At 38.1% G+C, this 19,407-nt stretch overlaps 3 protein-coding genes across 3 annotated transcripts; 1 reads left to right on the top strand and 2 right to left on the bottom strand.

The window, feature by feature from the left end:
• Window positions 1-6,581: 6,581 nt before the first annotated feature.
• Window positions 6,582-12,548, top strand: LOC149615541 (uncharacterized). The gene is made up of 4 exons (XM_089857174.1): window positions 6,582-10,188; window positions 10,265-10,418; window positions 10,483-10,632; window positions 10,710-12,548. Exon 1 carries the CDS (start codon window positions 6,582-6,584, stop codon window positions 9,684-9,686), a length of 3,105 nt encoding a protein of 1,034 aa, XP_089713300.1. The 3' UTR covers window positions 9,687-10,188; window positions 10,265-10,418; window positions 10,483-10,632; window positions 10,710-12,548.
• Window positions 12,549-12,659: 111 nt separating this feature from the next.
• LOC149615540 (uncharacterized) lies at window positions 12,660-16,287 on the bottom strand. The gene is made up of 6 exons (XM_089856504.1): window positions 14,719-16,287; window positions 14,498-14,656; window positions 14,162-14,434; window positions 13,963-14,082; window positions 13,353-13,715; window positions 12,660-13,297 (listed from the first exon to the last, which is right to left on the bottom strand). The coding sequence occupies exons 1-6, from the start codon at window positions 15,491-15,493 to the stop codon at window positions 13,170-13,172; spliced, it is 1,818 nt and encodes a 605-aa protein (XP_089712630.1). The 5' UTR covers window positions 15,494-16,287; the 3' UTR covers window positions 12,660-13,169.
• Window positions 16,288-17,609: 1,322 nt separating this feature from the next.
• On the bottom strand, window positions 17,610-19,256 carry LOC149615539 (uncharacterized). Its single transcript, XM_089856512.1, has 6 exons — window positions 19,103-19,256; window positions 18,872-19,030; window positions 18,527-18,790; window positions 18,337-18,459; window positions 17,821-18,267; window positions 17,610-17,745 (listed from the first exon to the last, which is right to left on the bottom strand). The coding sequence occupies exons 1-6, from the start codon at window positions 19,161-19,163 to the stop codon at window positions 17,645-17,647; spliced, it is 1,155 nt and encodes a 384-aa protein (XP_089712638.1). The 5' UTR covers window positions 19,164-19,256; the 3' UTR covers window positions 17,610-17,644.
• Between the last annotated feature and the right edge of the window lie 151 nt (window positions 19,257-19,407).

The raw sequence follows: 19,407 nt of genomic DNA, 5'->3' as shown, positions 1-19,407 counted from the left end.
TCCTAGGCCTATATTATTAAAAATTGTCTTAGTGGACAAAGATATTAAATTTGTTCAGTTTAAAGGCATGATTATATGGAAATATTTTTCAAGTTCGCCTTTGAAGGTCGTTACCCAGAAATCGGAAAAGATAAAAAAAAAATACCTGTTTTTACCTCTCCGAGTGACGTATGTCACGGAGAGGTATTACACCGGCCGTGTCTGTCTGTGTGTGTGTGTGTGTGTCTGTGTGTCTGTGTGTCTGTCTGTCAGACCCCACGTGACCGCGTTCGCAGTTTGCGTATCGGAGCAAACGTGTTCCCAATTTCCGGACTGAATTGACAGTTCCCGGAAATTTGGGTTTGTCTCCTCTGGCTATTCTACTTGAGTTCCAACACCACCAGCTTTGGTTTTCGTCCACTCCACATGGACACTAGTCTGTACGTGCTTGCTTCCAAGCACCACCAACTTCTGTTCTTCGTCAATTCCACCTTGACACCAGCTTCTATGCACTACCATCTTCTGTTCTTCGTCAATTCCACATTGACACCAGCTTCTATGCACCACTATCTTCTGTTCTTCGTCAATTCCACATTGACACCAGCTTCTATGCACCACCATCTTCAGGTCTTTGTCCATTCCACATGGACGCCAGTCAGTCCATTCTGGCTTCTCTTCCTTCGTCATCGTTTGGTTTCAAGATATACGCGGCGAGCGGCTAGGGTTACGAGAAACGTCTAGCCTCCCAATGGCAGGGCTTCCACCATCGGTTCACGCGAATGCGTTTTTATCTATTATTTGGTTTTAAGATATACGCGGCGATCAGCTAGGGTTACGAGAAACGTCTAGCCTCCCAATGGCAGGGCTTCCACCAAAGGTTCACGCGAATGCGTTTTTATCTATTATTATAATGGAAACGGATCGTATATATACCCCAAAATTTGAAGAAAGCGGGCAAGAAGGGTACCCTTCACTTTAAACGTCAATATTAGCAAAGTTTCGAAAGATATTATGAACAACTTTATTTTAAACGATTTAACTATTTTTAAAGTTATTTGCTGGCGATTAAAATAATTAAAAATAATTATATTTATTTAAATATTAAAGATAAACCCAAGTACCGAAGTCGTTAAATCATTGCCTCCTATATCTATCAAGGCCCGTGCATTGCGTTATGTTTCCTACATTGCCTCCTATATCTATCAAGGCCCGTGCATTGCGTTATGTTTCCTACATTGCCTCCTCTATCTATCAAGGCCCGTGCATTGCGATATATTTTATTCATTGCCTGCTATATGTATCTAGGCCCGTGCATTGCGTTATATTTTAAACAACAACCAAAATGAGAAGCTCCTCTCAAAACCATAATAATTTCTTTTTCTCTGTATAGAGCTATTTCAGAGGGGGTAATGGCTACGTCACCAATGCTATTTGCCCATAGAGAAAACCCTCACAAAATGTCCGCCCTACACTCAAAGGCAGGCCCAATTTTCGTAGCAGACGAAATTCCCCCCCTCCCACTGAAATAGCTCTATTAAAATGAAAATACGGATAATATTTTCGGCAATAGATAGAGGGAGCGCCCTTTACAATTTTGTCCAGTACGACCCTACCTAACCGCTGAGGATGCTGGGAGGACTACGGTGCCGTAGGTGGGGGTACACAGGCAACGCTATAGGTATGGGGGTAATGGCTACGTCACCAATGCTATTTGCCCATAGAGAAAACCCTCACAAAATGTCCGCCCTACACTCAAAGGCAGGCCCAATTTTCGTAGCAGACGAAATTTTTCTCCCACTGAAATAGCTCTATTAAAATGAAAATACGGATAATATTTTCGGCAATGGATAGAGGGAGCGCCCTTTACAATTTTGTCCAGTACGACCCTACCTAACCGCTGAGAATGCTGGGAGGACTACGGTGCCGTAGGTGGGGGTACATAGGCAACGCTATAGGTATGGGGGTTTCCACTCCATTCCTCTCTCCTTCAAGATGGAAAACCCATACGCCGATTCGCGGGACAAGTGACAGTGTTGCCAAGCTATGCATTTTCAAAACCACAAAATAGTGAAACGTTGCTTGTCCACTAAAGGTAAATACAATTAGTCTTTGTCAACTGTTACCGTTTAAGATAAATACACATCCTATTTTTTAGTTGTACCATGCGTACCACAATGTTGCCAGGCGTTTATTGAAGGATGCTTGGGTACTTGGTACAGACTGTTACGTCTACCAAGTTTCCTAGCATCCAAGAATAAATAGGATTCATAGAAGCCAGTGTTAAGGGCATGTCATGGGTCAAGTCGTTAAATATATCGACGCAGTCAAATAGCTGATGGCATTATTTTATCCACTTTCCCATTGCCTTCGAGTGGAAGTTCAACTTTGGCACGGACGACAGATGGCGCTCTTAACCTTCTACCCCCAAAAATCGTTGTTGTCTGCTCGTTTTCCCCTTCCGCGTTTTTTCGTTATAAACTTATGATTTAACGAACTGTTAAGATAAAATTTCATATTTCCTAAGACAGATAAGCTTCTACTCCTTTCATATTACTCCCAGTTAGATTTAATGCTTAAAAAATATATTTTCAATAAAAACACCGCTTCCACTAGTGGATTTATACTCCTTGTTAGATTAGTGTAGGTGTAGAGAGTAATCATTACAAACGCTAAAAAATATATTTTCAAAAATGAAGAACATAGAACATTTATTCTATATCAAAAAATATTTTGGTGGTAAGATTGCTTTAGAAAAATCCAAACGGCTAGATATTGGTAAAAAAAGACATGTGTAAGCTATTTGTAGATGAGATAATTGTTTTACATGTTTTAAATGAGACTAAAACTTCCACTATTGTGTCTAAAAAAGTGTTGGCCATGTATATTTTTTAAATATGACGGAATTGCGGTTGATATGATAGCGCCCTATTTGCGAAAAAAACCTTTTTTTAAACAGTTGAATCATTCTTTGATAGAATTTCGAAGGAAGAAGTTAAGTGTTAAATTTGCTCGATTAATTTTGTTCGGCAAATAATATAATTAAGCCTTACGTATTACTGAAGGAGATTGATTTTGCCAACCTGTGTGAGTATTTAAGGAGATTGATTTTGCCAACCTTTGTGAGTATTTAACTGATTAATAAGTAAATGGAGGAAGATAATAATTTAAGTAAAGAGGAAATCAGAAAACGAAAGGCAAGGGAAAGAATGAGGTCAAAAAGGTCAGATCCCAAATTTAGGAAACGCGAAAATGAAAGGAGAAGAGCTTTAGCCGCGGAAAAAAAGTCTCTTTCGGGAGCAGGTTCTAGCACACAAAATGTTGGTCCTACCACGAGGCCAGTTGGCCATGATCGTACGAAAGATAATGCATTAAATAAATGTTCTATTGAAAGTACTCTAGGCGTAGGCATATCTATTAATAAGGAACCCAATAATGTACAAAATGTTAATGCTAATATTAGTGAAATCATCGAAAGCGATGAACAAGTACCTTGTACGTCCCATGGTAATGTCTATCCGTTGGAAAGATTAAGAATCTTGAGACAAAATGAAGAATGCAGTAAGAGGGAGTCGCTAGGTAAGGGGAAAAAGCGAGAGAATGAGTCAAATTGTGAAATTGAAAATCAGGGTGGAATATTTACCAAGAAAGTAAAAAGGGTTGATGAATGGTATAGATCAAGCGAACGTGTAAGAAATCAGTTAAGTAAGGCTACTGAACGCCAAGATCCAAAGTATAGGGAAAGTGAACGTGATAGAAACCAAGCGGCTAAGGCGGCTAAACGCCAAGATCCCGAATTCAGAGATAAAGAACGTGATAGAGACCAAGCGGCTAAGGCGGCTAAACGCCAAGATCCCGAATTTAGAGATAAAGAACGTGATAGAAACCAGGCGGGTATGGCGGCTAAACGCCAAGATCCCGAGTATAGAGACACTGAACGTGATAGAAACCAGGCGGCTAAGGCGGCTAAACGCCAAGATCCCGAATTTAGAGATAAAGAACGTGATAGAAACCAGGCGGGTATGGCGGCTAAACGCCAAGATCCCGAGTATAGAGACACTGAACGTGATAGAAACCAGGCGGCTAAGGCGGCTAAACGCCAAGATCCCGAGTATAGAGACACTGAACGTGATAGAAACCAAGCAGGTATGGCGGCTAGACGCCAAGATCCCGAGTATAGAGACACTGAACGTGATAGAAACCAAGCAGGTATGGCGGCTAGACGCCAAGATCCCGAGTATAGAGACACTGAACGTGATAGAAACCAAGCAGGTATGGCGGCTAGACGCCAAGATCCCGAGTATAGAGACACTGAACGTGATAGAAACCAAGCAGGTATGGCGGCTAGACGCCAAGATCCCGAGTATAGAGACACTGAACGTGATAGAAACCAGACGGCTAAGGCTGCCAGGCGTGAAGATATAGGTTTTAGAACGTCTGAACGTTCTAGAAATAGATCTTCAGCCGCAGATAGGCGAGCAAACCCCTCGGTTATAGAGCAGACCTATTTTGATAGCATTAAAGACGGCCCAACGTGGCCGTGTGAAGGATGTTCAAATCTTTTTTTTAAGTCATCTGGCACCATTGTAAAGTCCATAGATTTTTTGTCAGTCCCTGGTATTGAACAAAGAGAGTTGAATGATGAAATATTTTTGTGTAGTACTTGTAATAAAAGCGTTAAGAGAAAGCAAATTCCAAAATTTTCAAGGGAAAATGGATTTGTGTTTCCTGAAATACCTGCGCAATTAAGAAACATAAGTAATTTAGAAGAAAGAATGATATCACCACGAATACCATTCATGCAAATACGAAGGTTAGGGTGTGACCAACAACGTGGTATTAAAGGAAATGTGGTTAACGTCCCTATAAATGTAGAGTCCACCGCCTCGGTTTTACCCAGGTTACCTCGAAACACGGATACTATTCAAATTGAGTTTATGAGAAGAATGCAGTATAACACACCCTATTTGTACGAAACTGTGAGACCCAAAGTCATTTTAGAGGCCCTTAACGTTCTGGTAAAAACGCCTTTGTATGTTAAACATGGAATTACCGTTAAGAGTGACATATTAGACCCCATTCCTGAAGAACTTGAATTTATTGTTGACGAAAATGACCGTCAGGTAAATCAAGTTGATGTTTCAGGAGATAATCCAGTAGCGCCAATAAACGCAGAGAATGATAGCGATGATATGTGGAATGAACCTAACGAAAGTAGTTCGTTAACAGTTGGGAATCAAGATACATTATTAGTTTCTTTAAGTAATTTTTTGCCAAGTAATACCATGCATGTTAAGTTTGCTCCCGGTGAAGGTCAAACCCCAATGTCTTTACTCTTTGACGAGGATGCGGAAGAATTGTCATTCCCGAGCATTTACGTAGGTCAAAAAATGAACCTTAAGGTTAAGGGAAGTTTTGGTGATATTTTTAAATGGGAGCTTCGTAATATTGATAGGCGCTGTGCTAAAAATCCTTCGAAATTGTTTTACTCTTTTGTCAAATTAGAAACCTTGAAAGTTAGTCAATCTATACAGGTTTGCATGAGGAAAACTAAAAGAACAGATGGGTCGAATTATACTGCTGGACTTTTAGCTTCTGCAGGTTCTCTTGATGCTTTAATTAAGCAGGATGATGGTTTTAGGGTTTTAGAAAGACTACAGAGCTCGCCTTCTTATTGGCAACACAGACAAAAGGAATTGATGGGTATGATTAGACAGCTTGGTACGGCTACCTTTTTCATAACGTTTTCGGCTGCCGAAAGTAAATGGCCTGAGCTACTGAATATTTTGAGACTAACCTCTGGGCAGGAGAGTTTACCTAACGATGATATTAGCAATTTAAGTTTTTCTGAAAGGGCAAAACTGATTCAGGATGATCCTGTTACTTGCGCTAGATATTTTGACCACCGTTTTCGGGCTTTGCTTAAGGCTCTACAGAAATTAGGTCCTCTTGGCGTTATAGAAGACTATTATTTTAGAGTTGAAATACAGCAAAGAGGTTCGCCCCACCAACATGGTTTGATTTGGATAAAAGATGCTCCAAAACTTAAAACTGATCTCTCAAATGTTAAGGAAGTAGAGGAATTTATTGATAATGTTATTTCTTGTGCTGCTGAGCACAATGACGAACATTTAGATTTGTTAACACGATTACAAATTCACAAACACACAACGACTTGTAGAAAGAAGGTCGATAATAATTCCGTTTGTCGTTTTGGAATCCCGTTTCCACCTATGCCCAGAACCATAATTTTCGACCCTGGTTTAAGAGAGCCTGGTAGCGTACAGGAAGAACTCAGATGTAAGGAAAGGTCAAAGAAATTGTATGAGATGTTGCAATCGAAAGAAAAAGAGTTTTGGGTAGATAGTTTTGAGGAGTTGCTAGCTAAGTTGCGTATAACTGAAGACGAGTATATTTCTGCCGTTACTTATGACCTCAAAAGGAAAACAGTTTTGTTGAAAAGACACCCCAAAGATACTAGAGTTAATCCTTACAATCCGTGCGCTTTGCGTCTTTGGCAGGCGAATATGGACATTCAATTCGTTCTTGATGCTTACGCACTGGTTATGTATATTGTTTCATATATAGGAAAGTCTCAAAGAGGGATGTCTTTGCTTCTGCGCGAAGCTTCTAAACAGGCAAAAAATGATAAATGTACAGTAAAACAGAAGTTAAAACTAATTGCTAATCAGTTCTTGAATGCCCACGAGGTAAGCGCTCAGGAAGCGGCTTACTGTGGTTTACAAATTCCTGTGTCCAGGTGCAGTCGCGCCTGTGTTTTTATAAACACCAATGCCCCTGAAAATCGTGTACACATTCTTAAGAGTCAATCTGAACTTGAAGAACTACCAGCAGACAGTAATGACGTTTTTGCCTCTGGGATGCTAGAACATTATGTTCAAAGGCCAGAGGAACTAGAGGCAATAACGTTAGCTCAATTTGGTGCCTGGTACGAATATTCCAAAGCCCGTAGAGTGACTAAAGCCGCCCACGATCATGTTGATGAGGGAGAGAGCAATGAAGTTGAAGCTTGTGGTAAATGGCTGAAACTTAAAGATGAATCAGGGTTTATTAGGAAACGTGGCCGTGCTAAAATTATTAGGTACAGAAGATTCAATTTAGAAAAAGATCCCGATAACTTTTATCGTGAACAATTAATGTTATTTAAGCCTTGGCGCGATGAAAGTAATGATATTTTGACAAAGGATATGAAATCAGAATATGAGCTTTGTCGCGAAACTATTAATGAAGGTAGGAAAGAATTTCACAGTGAAATTGACGAAGCAGCCGTGGAACAGGCTGTAGCAGATTTTGAAAATGGAGAAATTCAAGTGGATGTTACTAATATCCAGCCTGAATTAGAACATAGAAATGAAGTTGATAGATCTTTAGCTATGGATGATTCCGATTTTTTAATTAATACGGTTCAAGAACCTGTAGGAAATATTAATAGAGAAATTATTGATGGCAATGCCGAAAATACTGTTGCTCCGTCAATTACCTTAATTAATGACTCTGAGTACAACGCCCTTCTTAGAAAATTGAATTCAAAACAAAGAGAGATATATTACCATGTTTTGTATCATGTAAAAAGCAAAGAAACTCCGTTGCGCCTCTTTGTTACAGGGGGCGCTGGTGTGGGGAAAAGTCTTTTGATTAGTGCTATATTTGAATCTGTGTCAAGGTTTTACAACAAACAACCTGGGAGTAATCCATCGGAAGCGAAAGTAATCCGTTGCGCACCTACTGGCAAGGCTGCCTTTAACATAGGTGGGGCAACTTTGCACAGTACTTTTAGTTTACCCGTTAGCCAATTTGGTGGAAATATATCGAGATTGGAAAGTGAAACACTTCATAAATGCAGGTTACTCTATGGTCAAGTAAAACTAGTAATAATTGACGAAATTTCAATGGTTGGAGCGAAAGTGTTTAATCGGGTAAACGCTAGGTTACAAGAGATTATGGGTTGTCCTGATTATTTTGGTGGTGTGTCTGTCGTTCTAGTTGGAGACTTTAACCAATTGAGACCAGTTTGCGATTATTTCGCATTTCAAGGTCAAAGTGAGAAAGATAATCCTTACGCGTCGTTAATTGGTAACCCAATATGGGAGCAATTTGAATTTGCCGAACTTGAGGAAATTATGAGACAGAGGGATGATAAAATATTTGCTGAAGCTTTAAATAGAATGGCTGTGGGAAGTATGACTCAAAATGATATTGATTTCTTTAGTAGTCTGGAGGTAACGCCTGAGCGTGTACCCCCAAAAGAAGCGATACATCTTTTCGCCACTAACGCGGAAGTAAACCAATTCAATCAAAATAAGCTTTTAAACATGAATACGGAAAAGGCTGTTTCGGTTTCAGTAGATGTTGTCAATGGTGATCTTAGTAGTGAAGTTAAAAATAACATACTTTCCCAAGTTGAAAAGTTAGCAACGTCTGATACGTATGGTCTGCCCAAACAATTGACTCTTGCGTGTGGCGCGAGATATATGATGACCAACAATGTTGACACCTCTGACGGACTAACTAATGGCGCGACAGGTTGGTTAAGAAAGATAGAGTACGGCACAAATAGGGTCGGGGATAAAATCCCGTTCAGGGTATGGATGGAGTTTGACGATCCCAAAGTTGGGAAAATGTTGAGGCAAAAATGTCATGGTTTATATTTGAATAGTGATATTAACGCTTCGTGGACGCCTGTTGAAAAGGTCATCAAGTCGTTTAATAGAAAATGGAGACAAAATAATGCCTCAGTTTCTAGGAAACAATTGCCTTTGGTTGTTTCTGAGGCCATTACGATACATAAAAGTCAGGGTGATACTTACTCCTCGGTAGTGGTTCATTGTAAGGCTACAAAAAAAATTGAAAGAGCGCATTTATATGTGGCTTGTAGTAGAGCGAAAACCGCTTCCGGTTTATATATTGATGGAAAATTTAAAGTTCCTAATTCACCCAAAAACAACCTAGTAGAATTGGAACTTAAGAGGTTGCGAGACACAAAAAGCATCGAACTACCTTTCTTGCATGATCCCCTTTACATTTATGTACATAACGTGCAGTCTTTAAATGCTCATTTAGAAGATGTTTTAGCAGACAATGTAATTATGAAAAGTCAAATGTTATGTTTTGTTGAAACGTGGAAAAAAGAGACGGACGATTTTAGAGTTCCATCTTTTAAGGAAGTAGGTGGTATTTACTTGCCAAGTACGGCACGCAGAGTTGCTTTTGGTTCGTCCATATATTTAAGAGACACGCCTGAAAACGAAGTTAAAGAGATAGATACTAGAGTTTTACGAAGCGACATTCCTGTTAGAAATTCTCACGTGGAACGTTGCTGGTTAGATGTTTACATAGAAGGAGAACTTATATCTGTGGTGTTGTTGTACAAATCTCCCTTAGGAAGTTTGAGAACTGTGTTTGAGGACTTTAACCCTTTGTTTGACATGAAATATGATTCGTCTATTCCAACAGTTGTGGTTGGAGATTTCAATATTAACTTTTTAAAGAGCCAAACGGCACTGAGAATGTTCTTTGATTCACATGGAATATCTCTTTTGCCGGGTCTAGAACAAAAGTATTCGACTGACTATCATTGTCAATTAGATTTGGCATTTGGTAACCAACTTTTTCGAGACCGATACGATGCATGTTATAGAGAGTCTTATTATTCTTACCACAAGGGTATTTGCATTTTTAAAAGAACATAGTTCGAAATGGAAAAATTTATTTAAAGCAAGGTGGAGCTCCAGTGCGCCCCTTATTGACGACCTTTCTATTGTACATTGGTTTTAGCTTGTTAGGATAATTTTCAGATCCTCCCTAATGCATTAAGTCTCATTGTTACCTACCTACGGCAAGGTAAAATTATTATGTATATACAAGGTTAGGCATCATGGTAGGGGCGCCAATGGAGCCGCATGTTGCTTTAAGGGTCTAAACTACGAGAAATAGGCTTGGGATCCTTGGCTAAGAAACCCACATATGGCTTGGGATCCTGTACTAAGAAACCTAAAATTAGGCTTGGGATCCTGTACTAAGAAACCTAAAATTAGGCTTGGGATCCTGTACTAAGAAACCTAAAATTAGGCTTGGGATCCTGTACTAAGAGACCCACTTAAGGCTTGGGATCCTTGACTAAGAGACCCACACAAGGCTTGGGATCCTTGACTAAAGAACCCACATCTGACTTCAAGATTTGAAAAAAAAATGGTAAGTATCATTATTGTAATTGACGGTCATATAAGTTTGGTATTAATCCATTTAAAAATATGGTATATTTTATTAGTAACCTGGAGGATTGGCGTAGTTCATGAGTAGCCTAGAGGATTTGTGTAGTTAATGAATACCCTAGAGGACATGCGTAGTTCATGAATGCCCTACAGCATTGGTTTAGTTCATGGGTAACCATGGAGGACAAGGTCAACGAAATTGTAAACAAGGTATGTGATAGTGATAATTAGTTAATGGGGATAATCGTTGAGGTGATTTATTGTGGTTCTTCAGAAAATACGTCGGCAAATATATCTCAAGGCTTATCCTTAGGCTTAATAAAGGTGAAATACAACTCTGAAAACGTTAAAATGGTTGCGTCAGATGACTGAGATCTGGAGCGGCAACTGTGGGTTCATGTAAAGGCGGACCACTGAACAAAGTGTAAGTGTTGCACCAAGTTTCATAGGTTTTGTGAAGAATGGAGCAATTTTGTATAGCGTACTTTAAAAATGTTTTAGGTATGGCGAAGCGGAAATGACTGAATAATCGGCGACAATTCAACAGTCCTAGTCGAAAATCCCCTTTTTTCGGCAAAACGCGGCCGAGGTGATTTTGAAAATGTTCCTGGCGGCGTTATCTGCCGTTGGTAACACTGCAGCGTCCTCAAAAGTTGGCCAACGCTCAAAGCGGAAGTTGGACTGCGCCGCAATTTATCGACTAGAACTATAGTTCTAGCACGTTCAATGTTATGGGAGCAGCAAGTAGAGCAATACAAGGGCGGGCTGCATAGCGGTCTAGCAGTGGAAATACAGAAAGGAGAAAAACTTAACGCCAAGAGGCAGAGTTTTCCTATTTTGTGGAACTGGAGTCGTCTTGGTCTTTGTTATCAGAAACGTACAGCGCCAATACACTTATGTAATAGTTTCGAAAAAACGAAACTTTATGAACTACGCCTCATCTACTAGGTTATTGCTTTCTTTCGGACGCTATCCACCAAACATTCATCCTTAAACAGTCTGAAGAAGTTTTTAATATTAATAGTCCTAATTTGATTGTGGTTTTTTCCCAAATGGGTTTTCCCAGAGCCTTTTTTCCCACATGCGCTGTGGGTTTTTATGGCTCGAATTAGCTTGTATTATGACATGAATATTTGACATCCATTGCATCGTTCGATAATGCTATTAATAAATTTATTCGTGGATAGCTTAGACGTCAGAGTGAAAAATCAACTCACAATATAAAAATAAGTGTTTTAATATTAATAATTCAACTGTGATTATGGTTTTTTCCCAAATGGGTTTTCCCAGAGCCTTTTTTCCCACATGCGCTGTGGGTTTTTATGGCTCGAATTAGCTTGTATTATGACATGAATATTTGACATCCATTGCATCGTTTGTTAATGCTATTAATCAATTTATTCGTGGATAGCTCAGACGTCAGAGTGGAAAATCAATAATTTAAAAATAAGTGTTTTAATATTAATAATTCAATTGTGATTATGGTTTTTTCCCAAATGGGTTTTCCCAGAACCTTTTTCCCATATGCGCTGTGGGTTTTTATGGTTCGAATTAGCTTGTATTATGACATGAATATTTGACATCCATTGCATCGTTTGTTAATGCTATTAATCAATTTATTCGTGGATAGCTCAGACGTCAGAGTGGAAAATCAATAATTTAAAAATAAGTGTTTTAATATTAATAATTCAACTGTGATTATGGTTTTTTCCCCAAATGGGTTTTCCCAGAGCCTTTTTTCCCACATGCGCTGTGGGTTTTTATGGTTCGAATTAGCTTGTATTATGACATGAATATTTGACATCCATTGCATCGTTTGTTAATGCTATTAATCAATTTATTCGTGGATAGCTCAGACTTCAGAGTGGAAAATCAATAATTTAAAAATAAGTGTTTCAATATTAATAATCCCAAATGGGTTTTCCCAGAACCTTTTTTCCCATATGCGCTGTGGGTTTTTATGGTTCGAATTTGCTTAATGTTAAATTATACTGAAGGTTCCAATATATAATGTTAAATAACTATTCAATGTTGTATATAGATAGAAACGTTGAAGTATTATAAATACTGTTCTGTTAATGGTTTTTCAAGAACCTTTTGTTCCCATATGTATTGTGGGTTTTATGGTTTTAATTAGGTTATATTTAACTTTTACTGTACAGTTTAATGTATTATGTTATTTATTTCTTTGTATATATTGAAGTATTGTTGAAGTGTTATAAATACTGTCTTCTGAGCCTAATGTAATATTATAAATACTGTCTTCTTAGCCTAATGTACTTTCAGAATGTTATGGTCTTGAATTAAATGAAAAGTAAATAAAGTGAACGTTAAAATATATGACATCGTCCCTATATTATGTAAGATGAACCTCGTTCGGCCGTCGAAGGTAATTTAAGACAAGTAATGATGATAATATACATGTATGAAGTCGATAAGTTTTATAATATAAGGGGGGTAGAGTTTCCACAGCAAGTGAGAGATATTGAAAAGGCTTGAACAATTGACTATTTTAAAATTGAATTCCTGCACTTGCAAAGAATTAAAAAAAAGCGATAGATGCATATATTTAGGTTGTTTAAGGGGTAGTGATAGTCATCTCCACTCGGAGAGGTAATATTTTGGCTTTCCCAACTTGTTTCCATTTCCGCAAACCCGGAAACCAACGTAACTCAGCACCAAATATTAATTGTAATAATACCTTTAATAGCGCTACCTATTTACCTTGATACACTACTTTTAAAATCAATATAAATAACAAATTAACTCGTATCAATATGATAAATTATCATTTATTGCAATAATATAAATTCCAAGTTCATAGACGAATAACATTAACCTATTAACATTTGATTTATTTTTTAAAGTGTCAGTAACACGACTTATTCACGAGTTTATTGCCAGCAAATAACTCTTAAATTTATATATACATTTAAAATTAATATTTAATTTAATTTACAATTAACCATTTTGTTGGATTCCAGGGTACCTAATTCTGCATGGATTTTGCGTAAATCCAATTTGGAATCCAACTCCATTTATAACTTGATTCGTGACGACCTTAGCCATGATTGGTCCATTTGTATCGTCTGCAAAATGATTAAATTTAGTTTAAAGTTAAATTAATCGTTATTTATATCTTACCTAGTACAGGTGCGTCAAAATCGGGATTAGCAGGTGATAGACTAGGGTTTAATTTTGTACCGCAGTATCTTAAACCTCCTAATTCTATGAAGTCATTTGGACATTCAACTAAGCCTAATCCAGCTTCGGCATTACCCAATGTGGGAGCGTTATTATCGTTGACATTCATGATGTCAAACGGAGCCATGGTACTGTTTGTCATATAGGTTTGCGAACACGCCCCCATTTCGCGTCTGAAACATACGGCGTAGTTCAGGTTGTTTAAGTAGCCACCCGTCATGGCCACAGGCGCCGTTGGTAGGTAATTGAAGCTACGGAAGTAGCCAGTACCACCTTCGTAATATTGTAGACAATTTGGTGGAGCTGTGAAGAAATTTTTAAACTTTGTGATGGAATTTATTGAATTGCACTCATTTCGGCCTTTAAAATGAGTACAAACTCGATGTGGTTAGTTTGGATAAGGTCACAAATTGTGACACGTTTTGTGACCTCGTATGAAGTATGCCTTGTGAGTACTCAAACGACGTGTCTCGTCGCGAATATTTTAACGGTACTCACGAGGCTAATTTGCGACTAACGTAAATTTGAAAACAGATGTATTTACAATTACCTCGATTTCTCGAATAACAATCTATAAAAGTCACGGCGATATTCCACCTTCTTTGCCCTTGACCGGAAGTGGTCACGGTTAAAGCGAACGGCGATCTCAACTGATCTATATCGAAATACACTAAACACACACCACCACCGTAAAAATACTTTCCCCATATATAAACAATTAATTAATTGTAATAATTAAAATTAAATACTATGTTGTCCACTGTTGACCCCGCATAACGGTGGGATGATATTATTAGGGTTATTTCCGGCGATGGTAAACCTGTCCCTGACACAATCACCTCCTACTGGTGGCATCAATTGAAACTCGTGAAAGTCCAACCTGACTTGACATATCCTTGGTCTACTTGGACGTGTTAAAACCAGAGTACAACTACCGGCAGCGTTCATGGATGAACCGGGATACTCGGGGTTTGAAAAATAAGTCCGGTTGAGACTAGTCACGGCACCGCATGTTCTGCGGACTGGTACGGTAATTATTTGTTAGGGTTAAATTGTATCAGTACTTATTTATTTAAAAACCTTACCAATGCAACAAACCCCATATCCTCTAGCGCAAATACCATAAACGGTACCTCCAAGTACTCTACATTGTTGTTTAGTATAACAAGTACCTGATAAACCCACAGCTGCCATACATGCCATTCGAGGGTAATTGTAGTATTTCAACCAGAAACTTGGGAAAACTAAAAGTGTACCAGATGTTGTCGGAAGTAAGTCGTGGTTAAATCTGATGTTTGGTACTTACACAATCTTTGGGACTTGTTTGGGATGGCGTTGGGTGGTTGAACGTGATTACTCAAGCTGTATTCGTATTTCAAGCTTCTGTCTTGTTGCTCGTTCAAGTCAGGCAGATTTAAACTACTCAGTGATAAGTTCCTGATGTTACTTGAGGTTTCTTGGGTGGCCTCTTCCTTGACTTGTTCGAAATCGTGTTCGGGGTAGGTTTGGACTGCGTCATTCGATTGTTGATTGGCATTGTAGGAACTTGACGGTTCTTGGGAAGTCAGGGCTTCTGGTATGGGCAAAGAGTTACTTTGGTGGGAGTTCAACGCCTGTGGTACCAGGTTCGACTCAGAGTAATGTGAGTGTTGAGAAACACCTCCGGTTCTTGGTTCGGAATCGTCCAGGGCACTTTGTCCGGTATGTCCAGCACTTTGTTCATGGGCGTAACTGGGTAATCGGTCCTCAATGGACACTTTAGGGCTGTTAGGTTGAATTAACGCGGCTTTGTACAACGTATTAACTGCCTCTGGTGCTACTGGACGGGCTTCGTTGAAAATTGTGGACCCGGTTGGTAATGGTGACGCGTTTGTTGCAACGGTCCTCGTCGCCCCTGTTTCTTCTTGGGTAAATATAGTCGAACCTACTTGTATTGGTGCGTTCAGTGTTGTATTTGAATCCGGTTTATCTTCGGATAACTGCGAAAATGTGGGGTATCTTCTTGGAAAATAATGGTCAGTACATTGAGCGCATATGATTATTGCACCCAAACACACCAAGGACGCAATCTTCATTTTCATTTTGAGTTTTAATTTATTTTGTTACTAACTAAATTTAAAGAAATAGAATCTGTCTGTATTTTGGGACCGTGTTACGATAGCATACTTACAAGTACAAATGGTACAATTTCACTGAAATGTTTTCTTATATAGCCATGGAATTTAATTTTAATTTTATCCTTATGTTGTTTAATAATAGGCCTAGTAATAGATCCGTATGTTTAAAAATCCGTATCCAACTACTAACCATTTCAACCATTTTCAATGCACTAAGATATTCCATTGAATTCAATGTTATTTGCGCTTTAGGGTTAGCGACGGTGAAATTAGTTTTTATCGTGTTAGGCTTGGTTAACTTATAAAGGTGGTTTGCTTTATTATTATTATTCAGATGGGTACCTCGACAATTGAAAGTTTATTCTACGCGTTTTGTTGTTGGTCAGTGTTGCGTTTATCAACTCCGGTTGGTTATTAAGAATTTGAAAGTTATTTCTCGAAGACTTTTCCTTTTAAAGGGGACTTTTCATCTGCTTTTGTTATCCAATTTACTTTTCTTTTCGAAAAAATGAATTTCAGTTAGGGTTGTGTGGTTTTCTTGAAAATCCTGCATTTTGGTATTGTGTGTTTTTGTTTATTTGTTTCGCATCATTTGGTTTATGGTATTGAATTGATTCTAGGTCAAGTTCGAATCGATTAGGTCAAATATTTAGTGTAGTATTCAAGGGTCTTTTGAGGTTTTGTTACATTACCTGGAATATACCTTGAGATATCAGGGAACTTTGTATTGGATGTCAGGGATTTTCATGTTGGTTGTAAGAATTTATATTTGATGTCAGGGGAATTTTATGTTCGATGTCAGGGGAATTTTATGTTGGATATCAGGGAAATTTATATTGGATGTCAGGGGAATTTTATGTTGGATATCATGGAAATTTATGTAGGAATGTAAGGGAATTTTATATTCGATGTCAGGGAATTTTGGATTTTATTTCAGGGAATTTTCTATTGGATGTGAGGGAATTTTGTGTTGAATGTGAGGGAATTTTATATTGAATATCAGGGGATCTTATATTGAATATCAGGGAATTTTACATTGAATATCAGGGAATTTTATATTGGATGTCAGGGAATTTTATATTGGATTTTAGAGAATTTATATTGGATTTTAGAGAATTTATATTGGATGTCAGGGAATTTTGTATTCAATGTCAGGGAATTTTATATTGGAGGTCAGGGAAATCCTGGAAAAGTTTTTGATTTATCAAATAAAATCTAAAATGAATAAAACGCGATTAAAATTGACAACAAAATTGAGCGCCAACTATAATTAAGTAGTTTCTAGTTAATTTATTCGTTAGGCGTTCGGTAAAACTATCGTACCCACTCAACCGTACGTAAAAATTGTCACCTAAAGTTCATTCGGTCCTTTCGCCAAGTATTAATGGCACCCCGTACTATTCTCGGAATTATAATTTTAATTAACTGCCGATACTCTATTAAATGCATGTATCTTTTTCTGTGTACGACCCAGAAATATTTTTTTTTAATAATTCCCCCCTAGGTGTCTAGGCTACTGCTTCACAGGGCGTGCACCATTTAAACGCCCATCTTCCTTGTAATTAAGAATATATTGCTGACTTCGCTAATTATCTACATCGGTATTTATATTTAGTTCCGGGCATAAGTTCATAAGATATGTTCCTTGAATAAGTTTGTTTAATTAATATCTGGTAACTTAGAAACTGAAAGGCTTGTAATTTTGAAGTGAGTGAGTGAGGTAGGACGTCATAGATTCGAGGAGGTAAAGTGAGTGAGGCGCTGCTGTCAAAGGGGGCTTAGTAATGCGGATAAATAGGACCTAGATGGAATTAGGTCCTAGCTGCAAAATTAATTAACCACCACCGAGTGTACTTAGGACTTCAATTCAATTCGCTTCCGTCGTTCTCCTTCTCGAACTAGTTATCTCGAGCTGCTGTAAGTCTCTGCAGTAGCATTACGAATCGTATAGGTAGTGCATACTTATGGAACATAATCTTATGTTCCGGGTGATTAGCTGGATATCTTCGAATTTGTTCATTATATGACATAATACTAGCTGATCTGTTGATTTTTATTACGTTATTATTAATTATAAAAAATTCAAAATTATCTCAATTTTATTGAAAGAAAAATTTAGGCGAAACATGGTTTCTGCTTATATTTGAGATGAAAACCGATATCAACTTCATTGGAATCCGATTTGAAATTCATAAGAATAGGTCTTGAAGTGTCCACTAAAATTAGTAATTATTATAAATTAATTTAAATTAAATTAACTTAATTACCTAATACAATTATCTAAAACTAACCTTTAACAACTTCGTGATGAGACGCAAATTTCTTGGTCGAAAAATACGGTCCACAAATTCGATCAAAACCAAAAATGGATAAATAATCCGCTTCGCAAATTGTGCAGAAGCCATTTTGGTTCTCGTCCTGAACCACCGGCGAAACACTTGTAATTGTACTTGTTGAAGTTGTAGTAGTTGTCGTGGGTTCTGTTTCGTTCCAGTCAAAGTAATCGCTTTCAAACGGGTTATCTTCGATTTGAACCGCTTCGCACCTTGATATTTTGAAGGAGTCGTTATTAGCGGGTTCAAAATCAACGGTGCAGGTGTTGGGTAATGTTTGGAAGCAAATGGTGTAATCTACGTTGTTGGTGTAACTTTGTGAACCACTGTTGTGGTGTTCGTCGTAACCAAGGGATAGTATTGAGCCTGATGATTCAGTGTAGAACTGGTGACATCGTTGAGGAGCTGCGCGTGAACAAAAGTGTATCTTTAAAATTTGACTTCAATTGCCGTTTGTAGGTCAAAGTTTATTACGTTTGTTTTTGCTGGTGCATTCAATAGCTGTGACCCTGACACTCCATCTGCGACCCCAATTGGATTCACCAATCAAAACGCGTAATGTTATGGGTCCAGTGGCATGTTTAACATCAATATACACTAGAAGATGTTGAGTTTTGTTTTTTAATTACGGTAAACACTTGGTTAATTTAGGTTAAGTACTTACAATGTTGACCGGTATTTTTCCCACATAGTTTAGGCACTTTAACGTTCATACTTGTCCCCATAACCATAAATACGTCCATATCACATTCCCCATTTACTGGTCCTTCCAGTTCAAACTGTTCCATGTCCAGTCGTAATTGGCAGATGTCCGAAGTTCGGTTGACTTTAAAATCGCATAGAGCGGAGTCCGTGGTAGCCAGTGGGTATCGAGGACTTATGAAATGGGTCAGGTTTGTCTTGGCTTCACCGTTGCAGGATGCTTCCACTATTAATTTATTAAATTAGGCTTAGCGTTCAGGGTTTAGAGTTAGCCCAAGTGTGGTAATTGCAATTAGGCTTAACTTACTTAGACAACAAGTACCGTATCCATCGGCGCATTGTCCTGTTGCAGCCCCACCGAACTTTTCGCACTCATAAAGCAAGTAACATATCCCCTTTCGACCAGTTGAAGTTGTACATTCCGAGTTTGGAAATCTAATGATGCTAAAAATACTAAATGGGCCAACTATTCACGAAATTAAATATTATTTAATTAATTATCCTTAATTGTAATTAAAAATAAATACAACACACTTACGGTTAAGATAACCTTCAATCAAGTTGAGGAACATTACAATAGTCAGAATTTTCAATTTCATTTCGGCCTGCAAGAACAGTACTTGGTACAATGGTCTTCCGAACTCTTCTACCAGTTTAAACTGTTTACCAAAACCTCACCAGGAATTTTTTTAGAGTTAACGGTACAAGGCCCAGACAGGTACACCCCCAAAGATAAGGGTTTGAACCCCCCATCTATAAGTAACTGGTTGTTTTTCAGACTAACCCTACTTATCAGTACACTATCTTAATGGATGTTTTTCATCAACAGACAGAATAACAGTT

The sequence above is a fragment of the Phalangium opilio genome, unplaced genomic scaffold, assembly GCF_054372755.1.
Source record: "Phalangium opilio isolate 3A_F unplaced genomic scaffold, DU_Popi_V2 ptg000217l_1, whole genome shotgun sequence".
Lineage (NCBI taxonomy): Eukaryota > Metazoa > Arthropoda > Arachnida > Opiliones > Phalangiidae > Phalangium > Phalangium opilio.
This window is presented reverse-complemented; position numbering and strand designations above follow the sequence as displayed.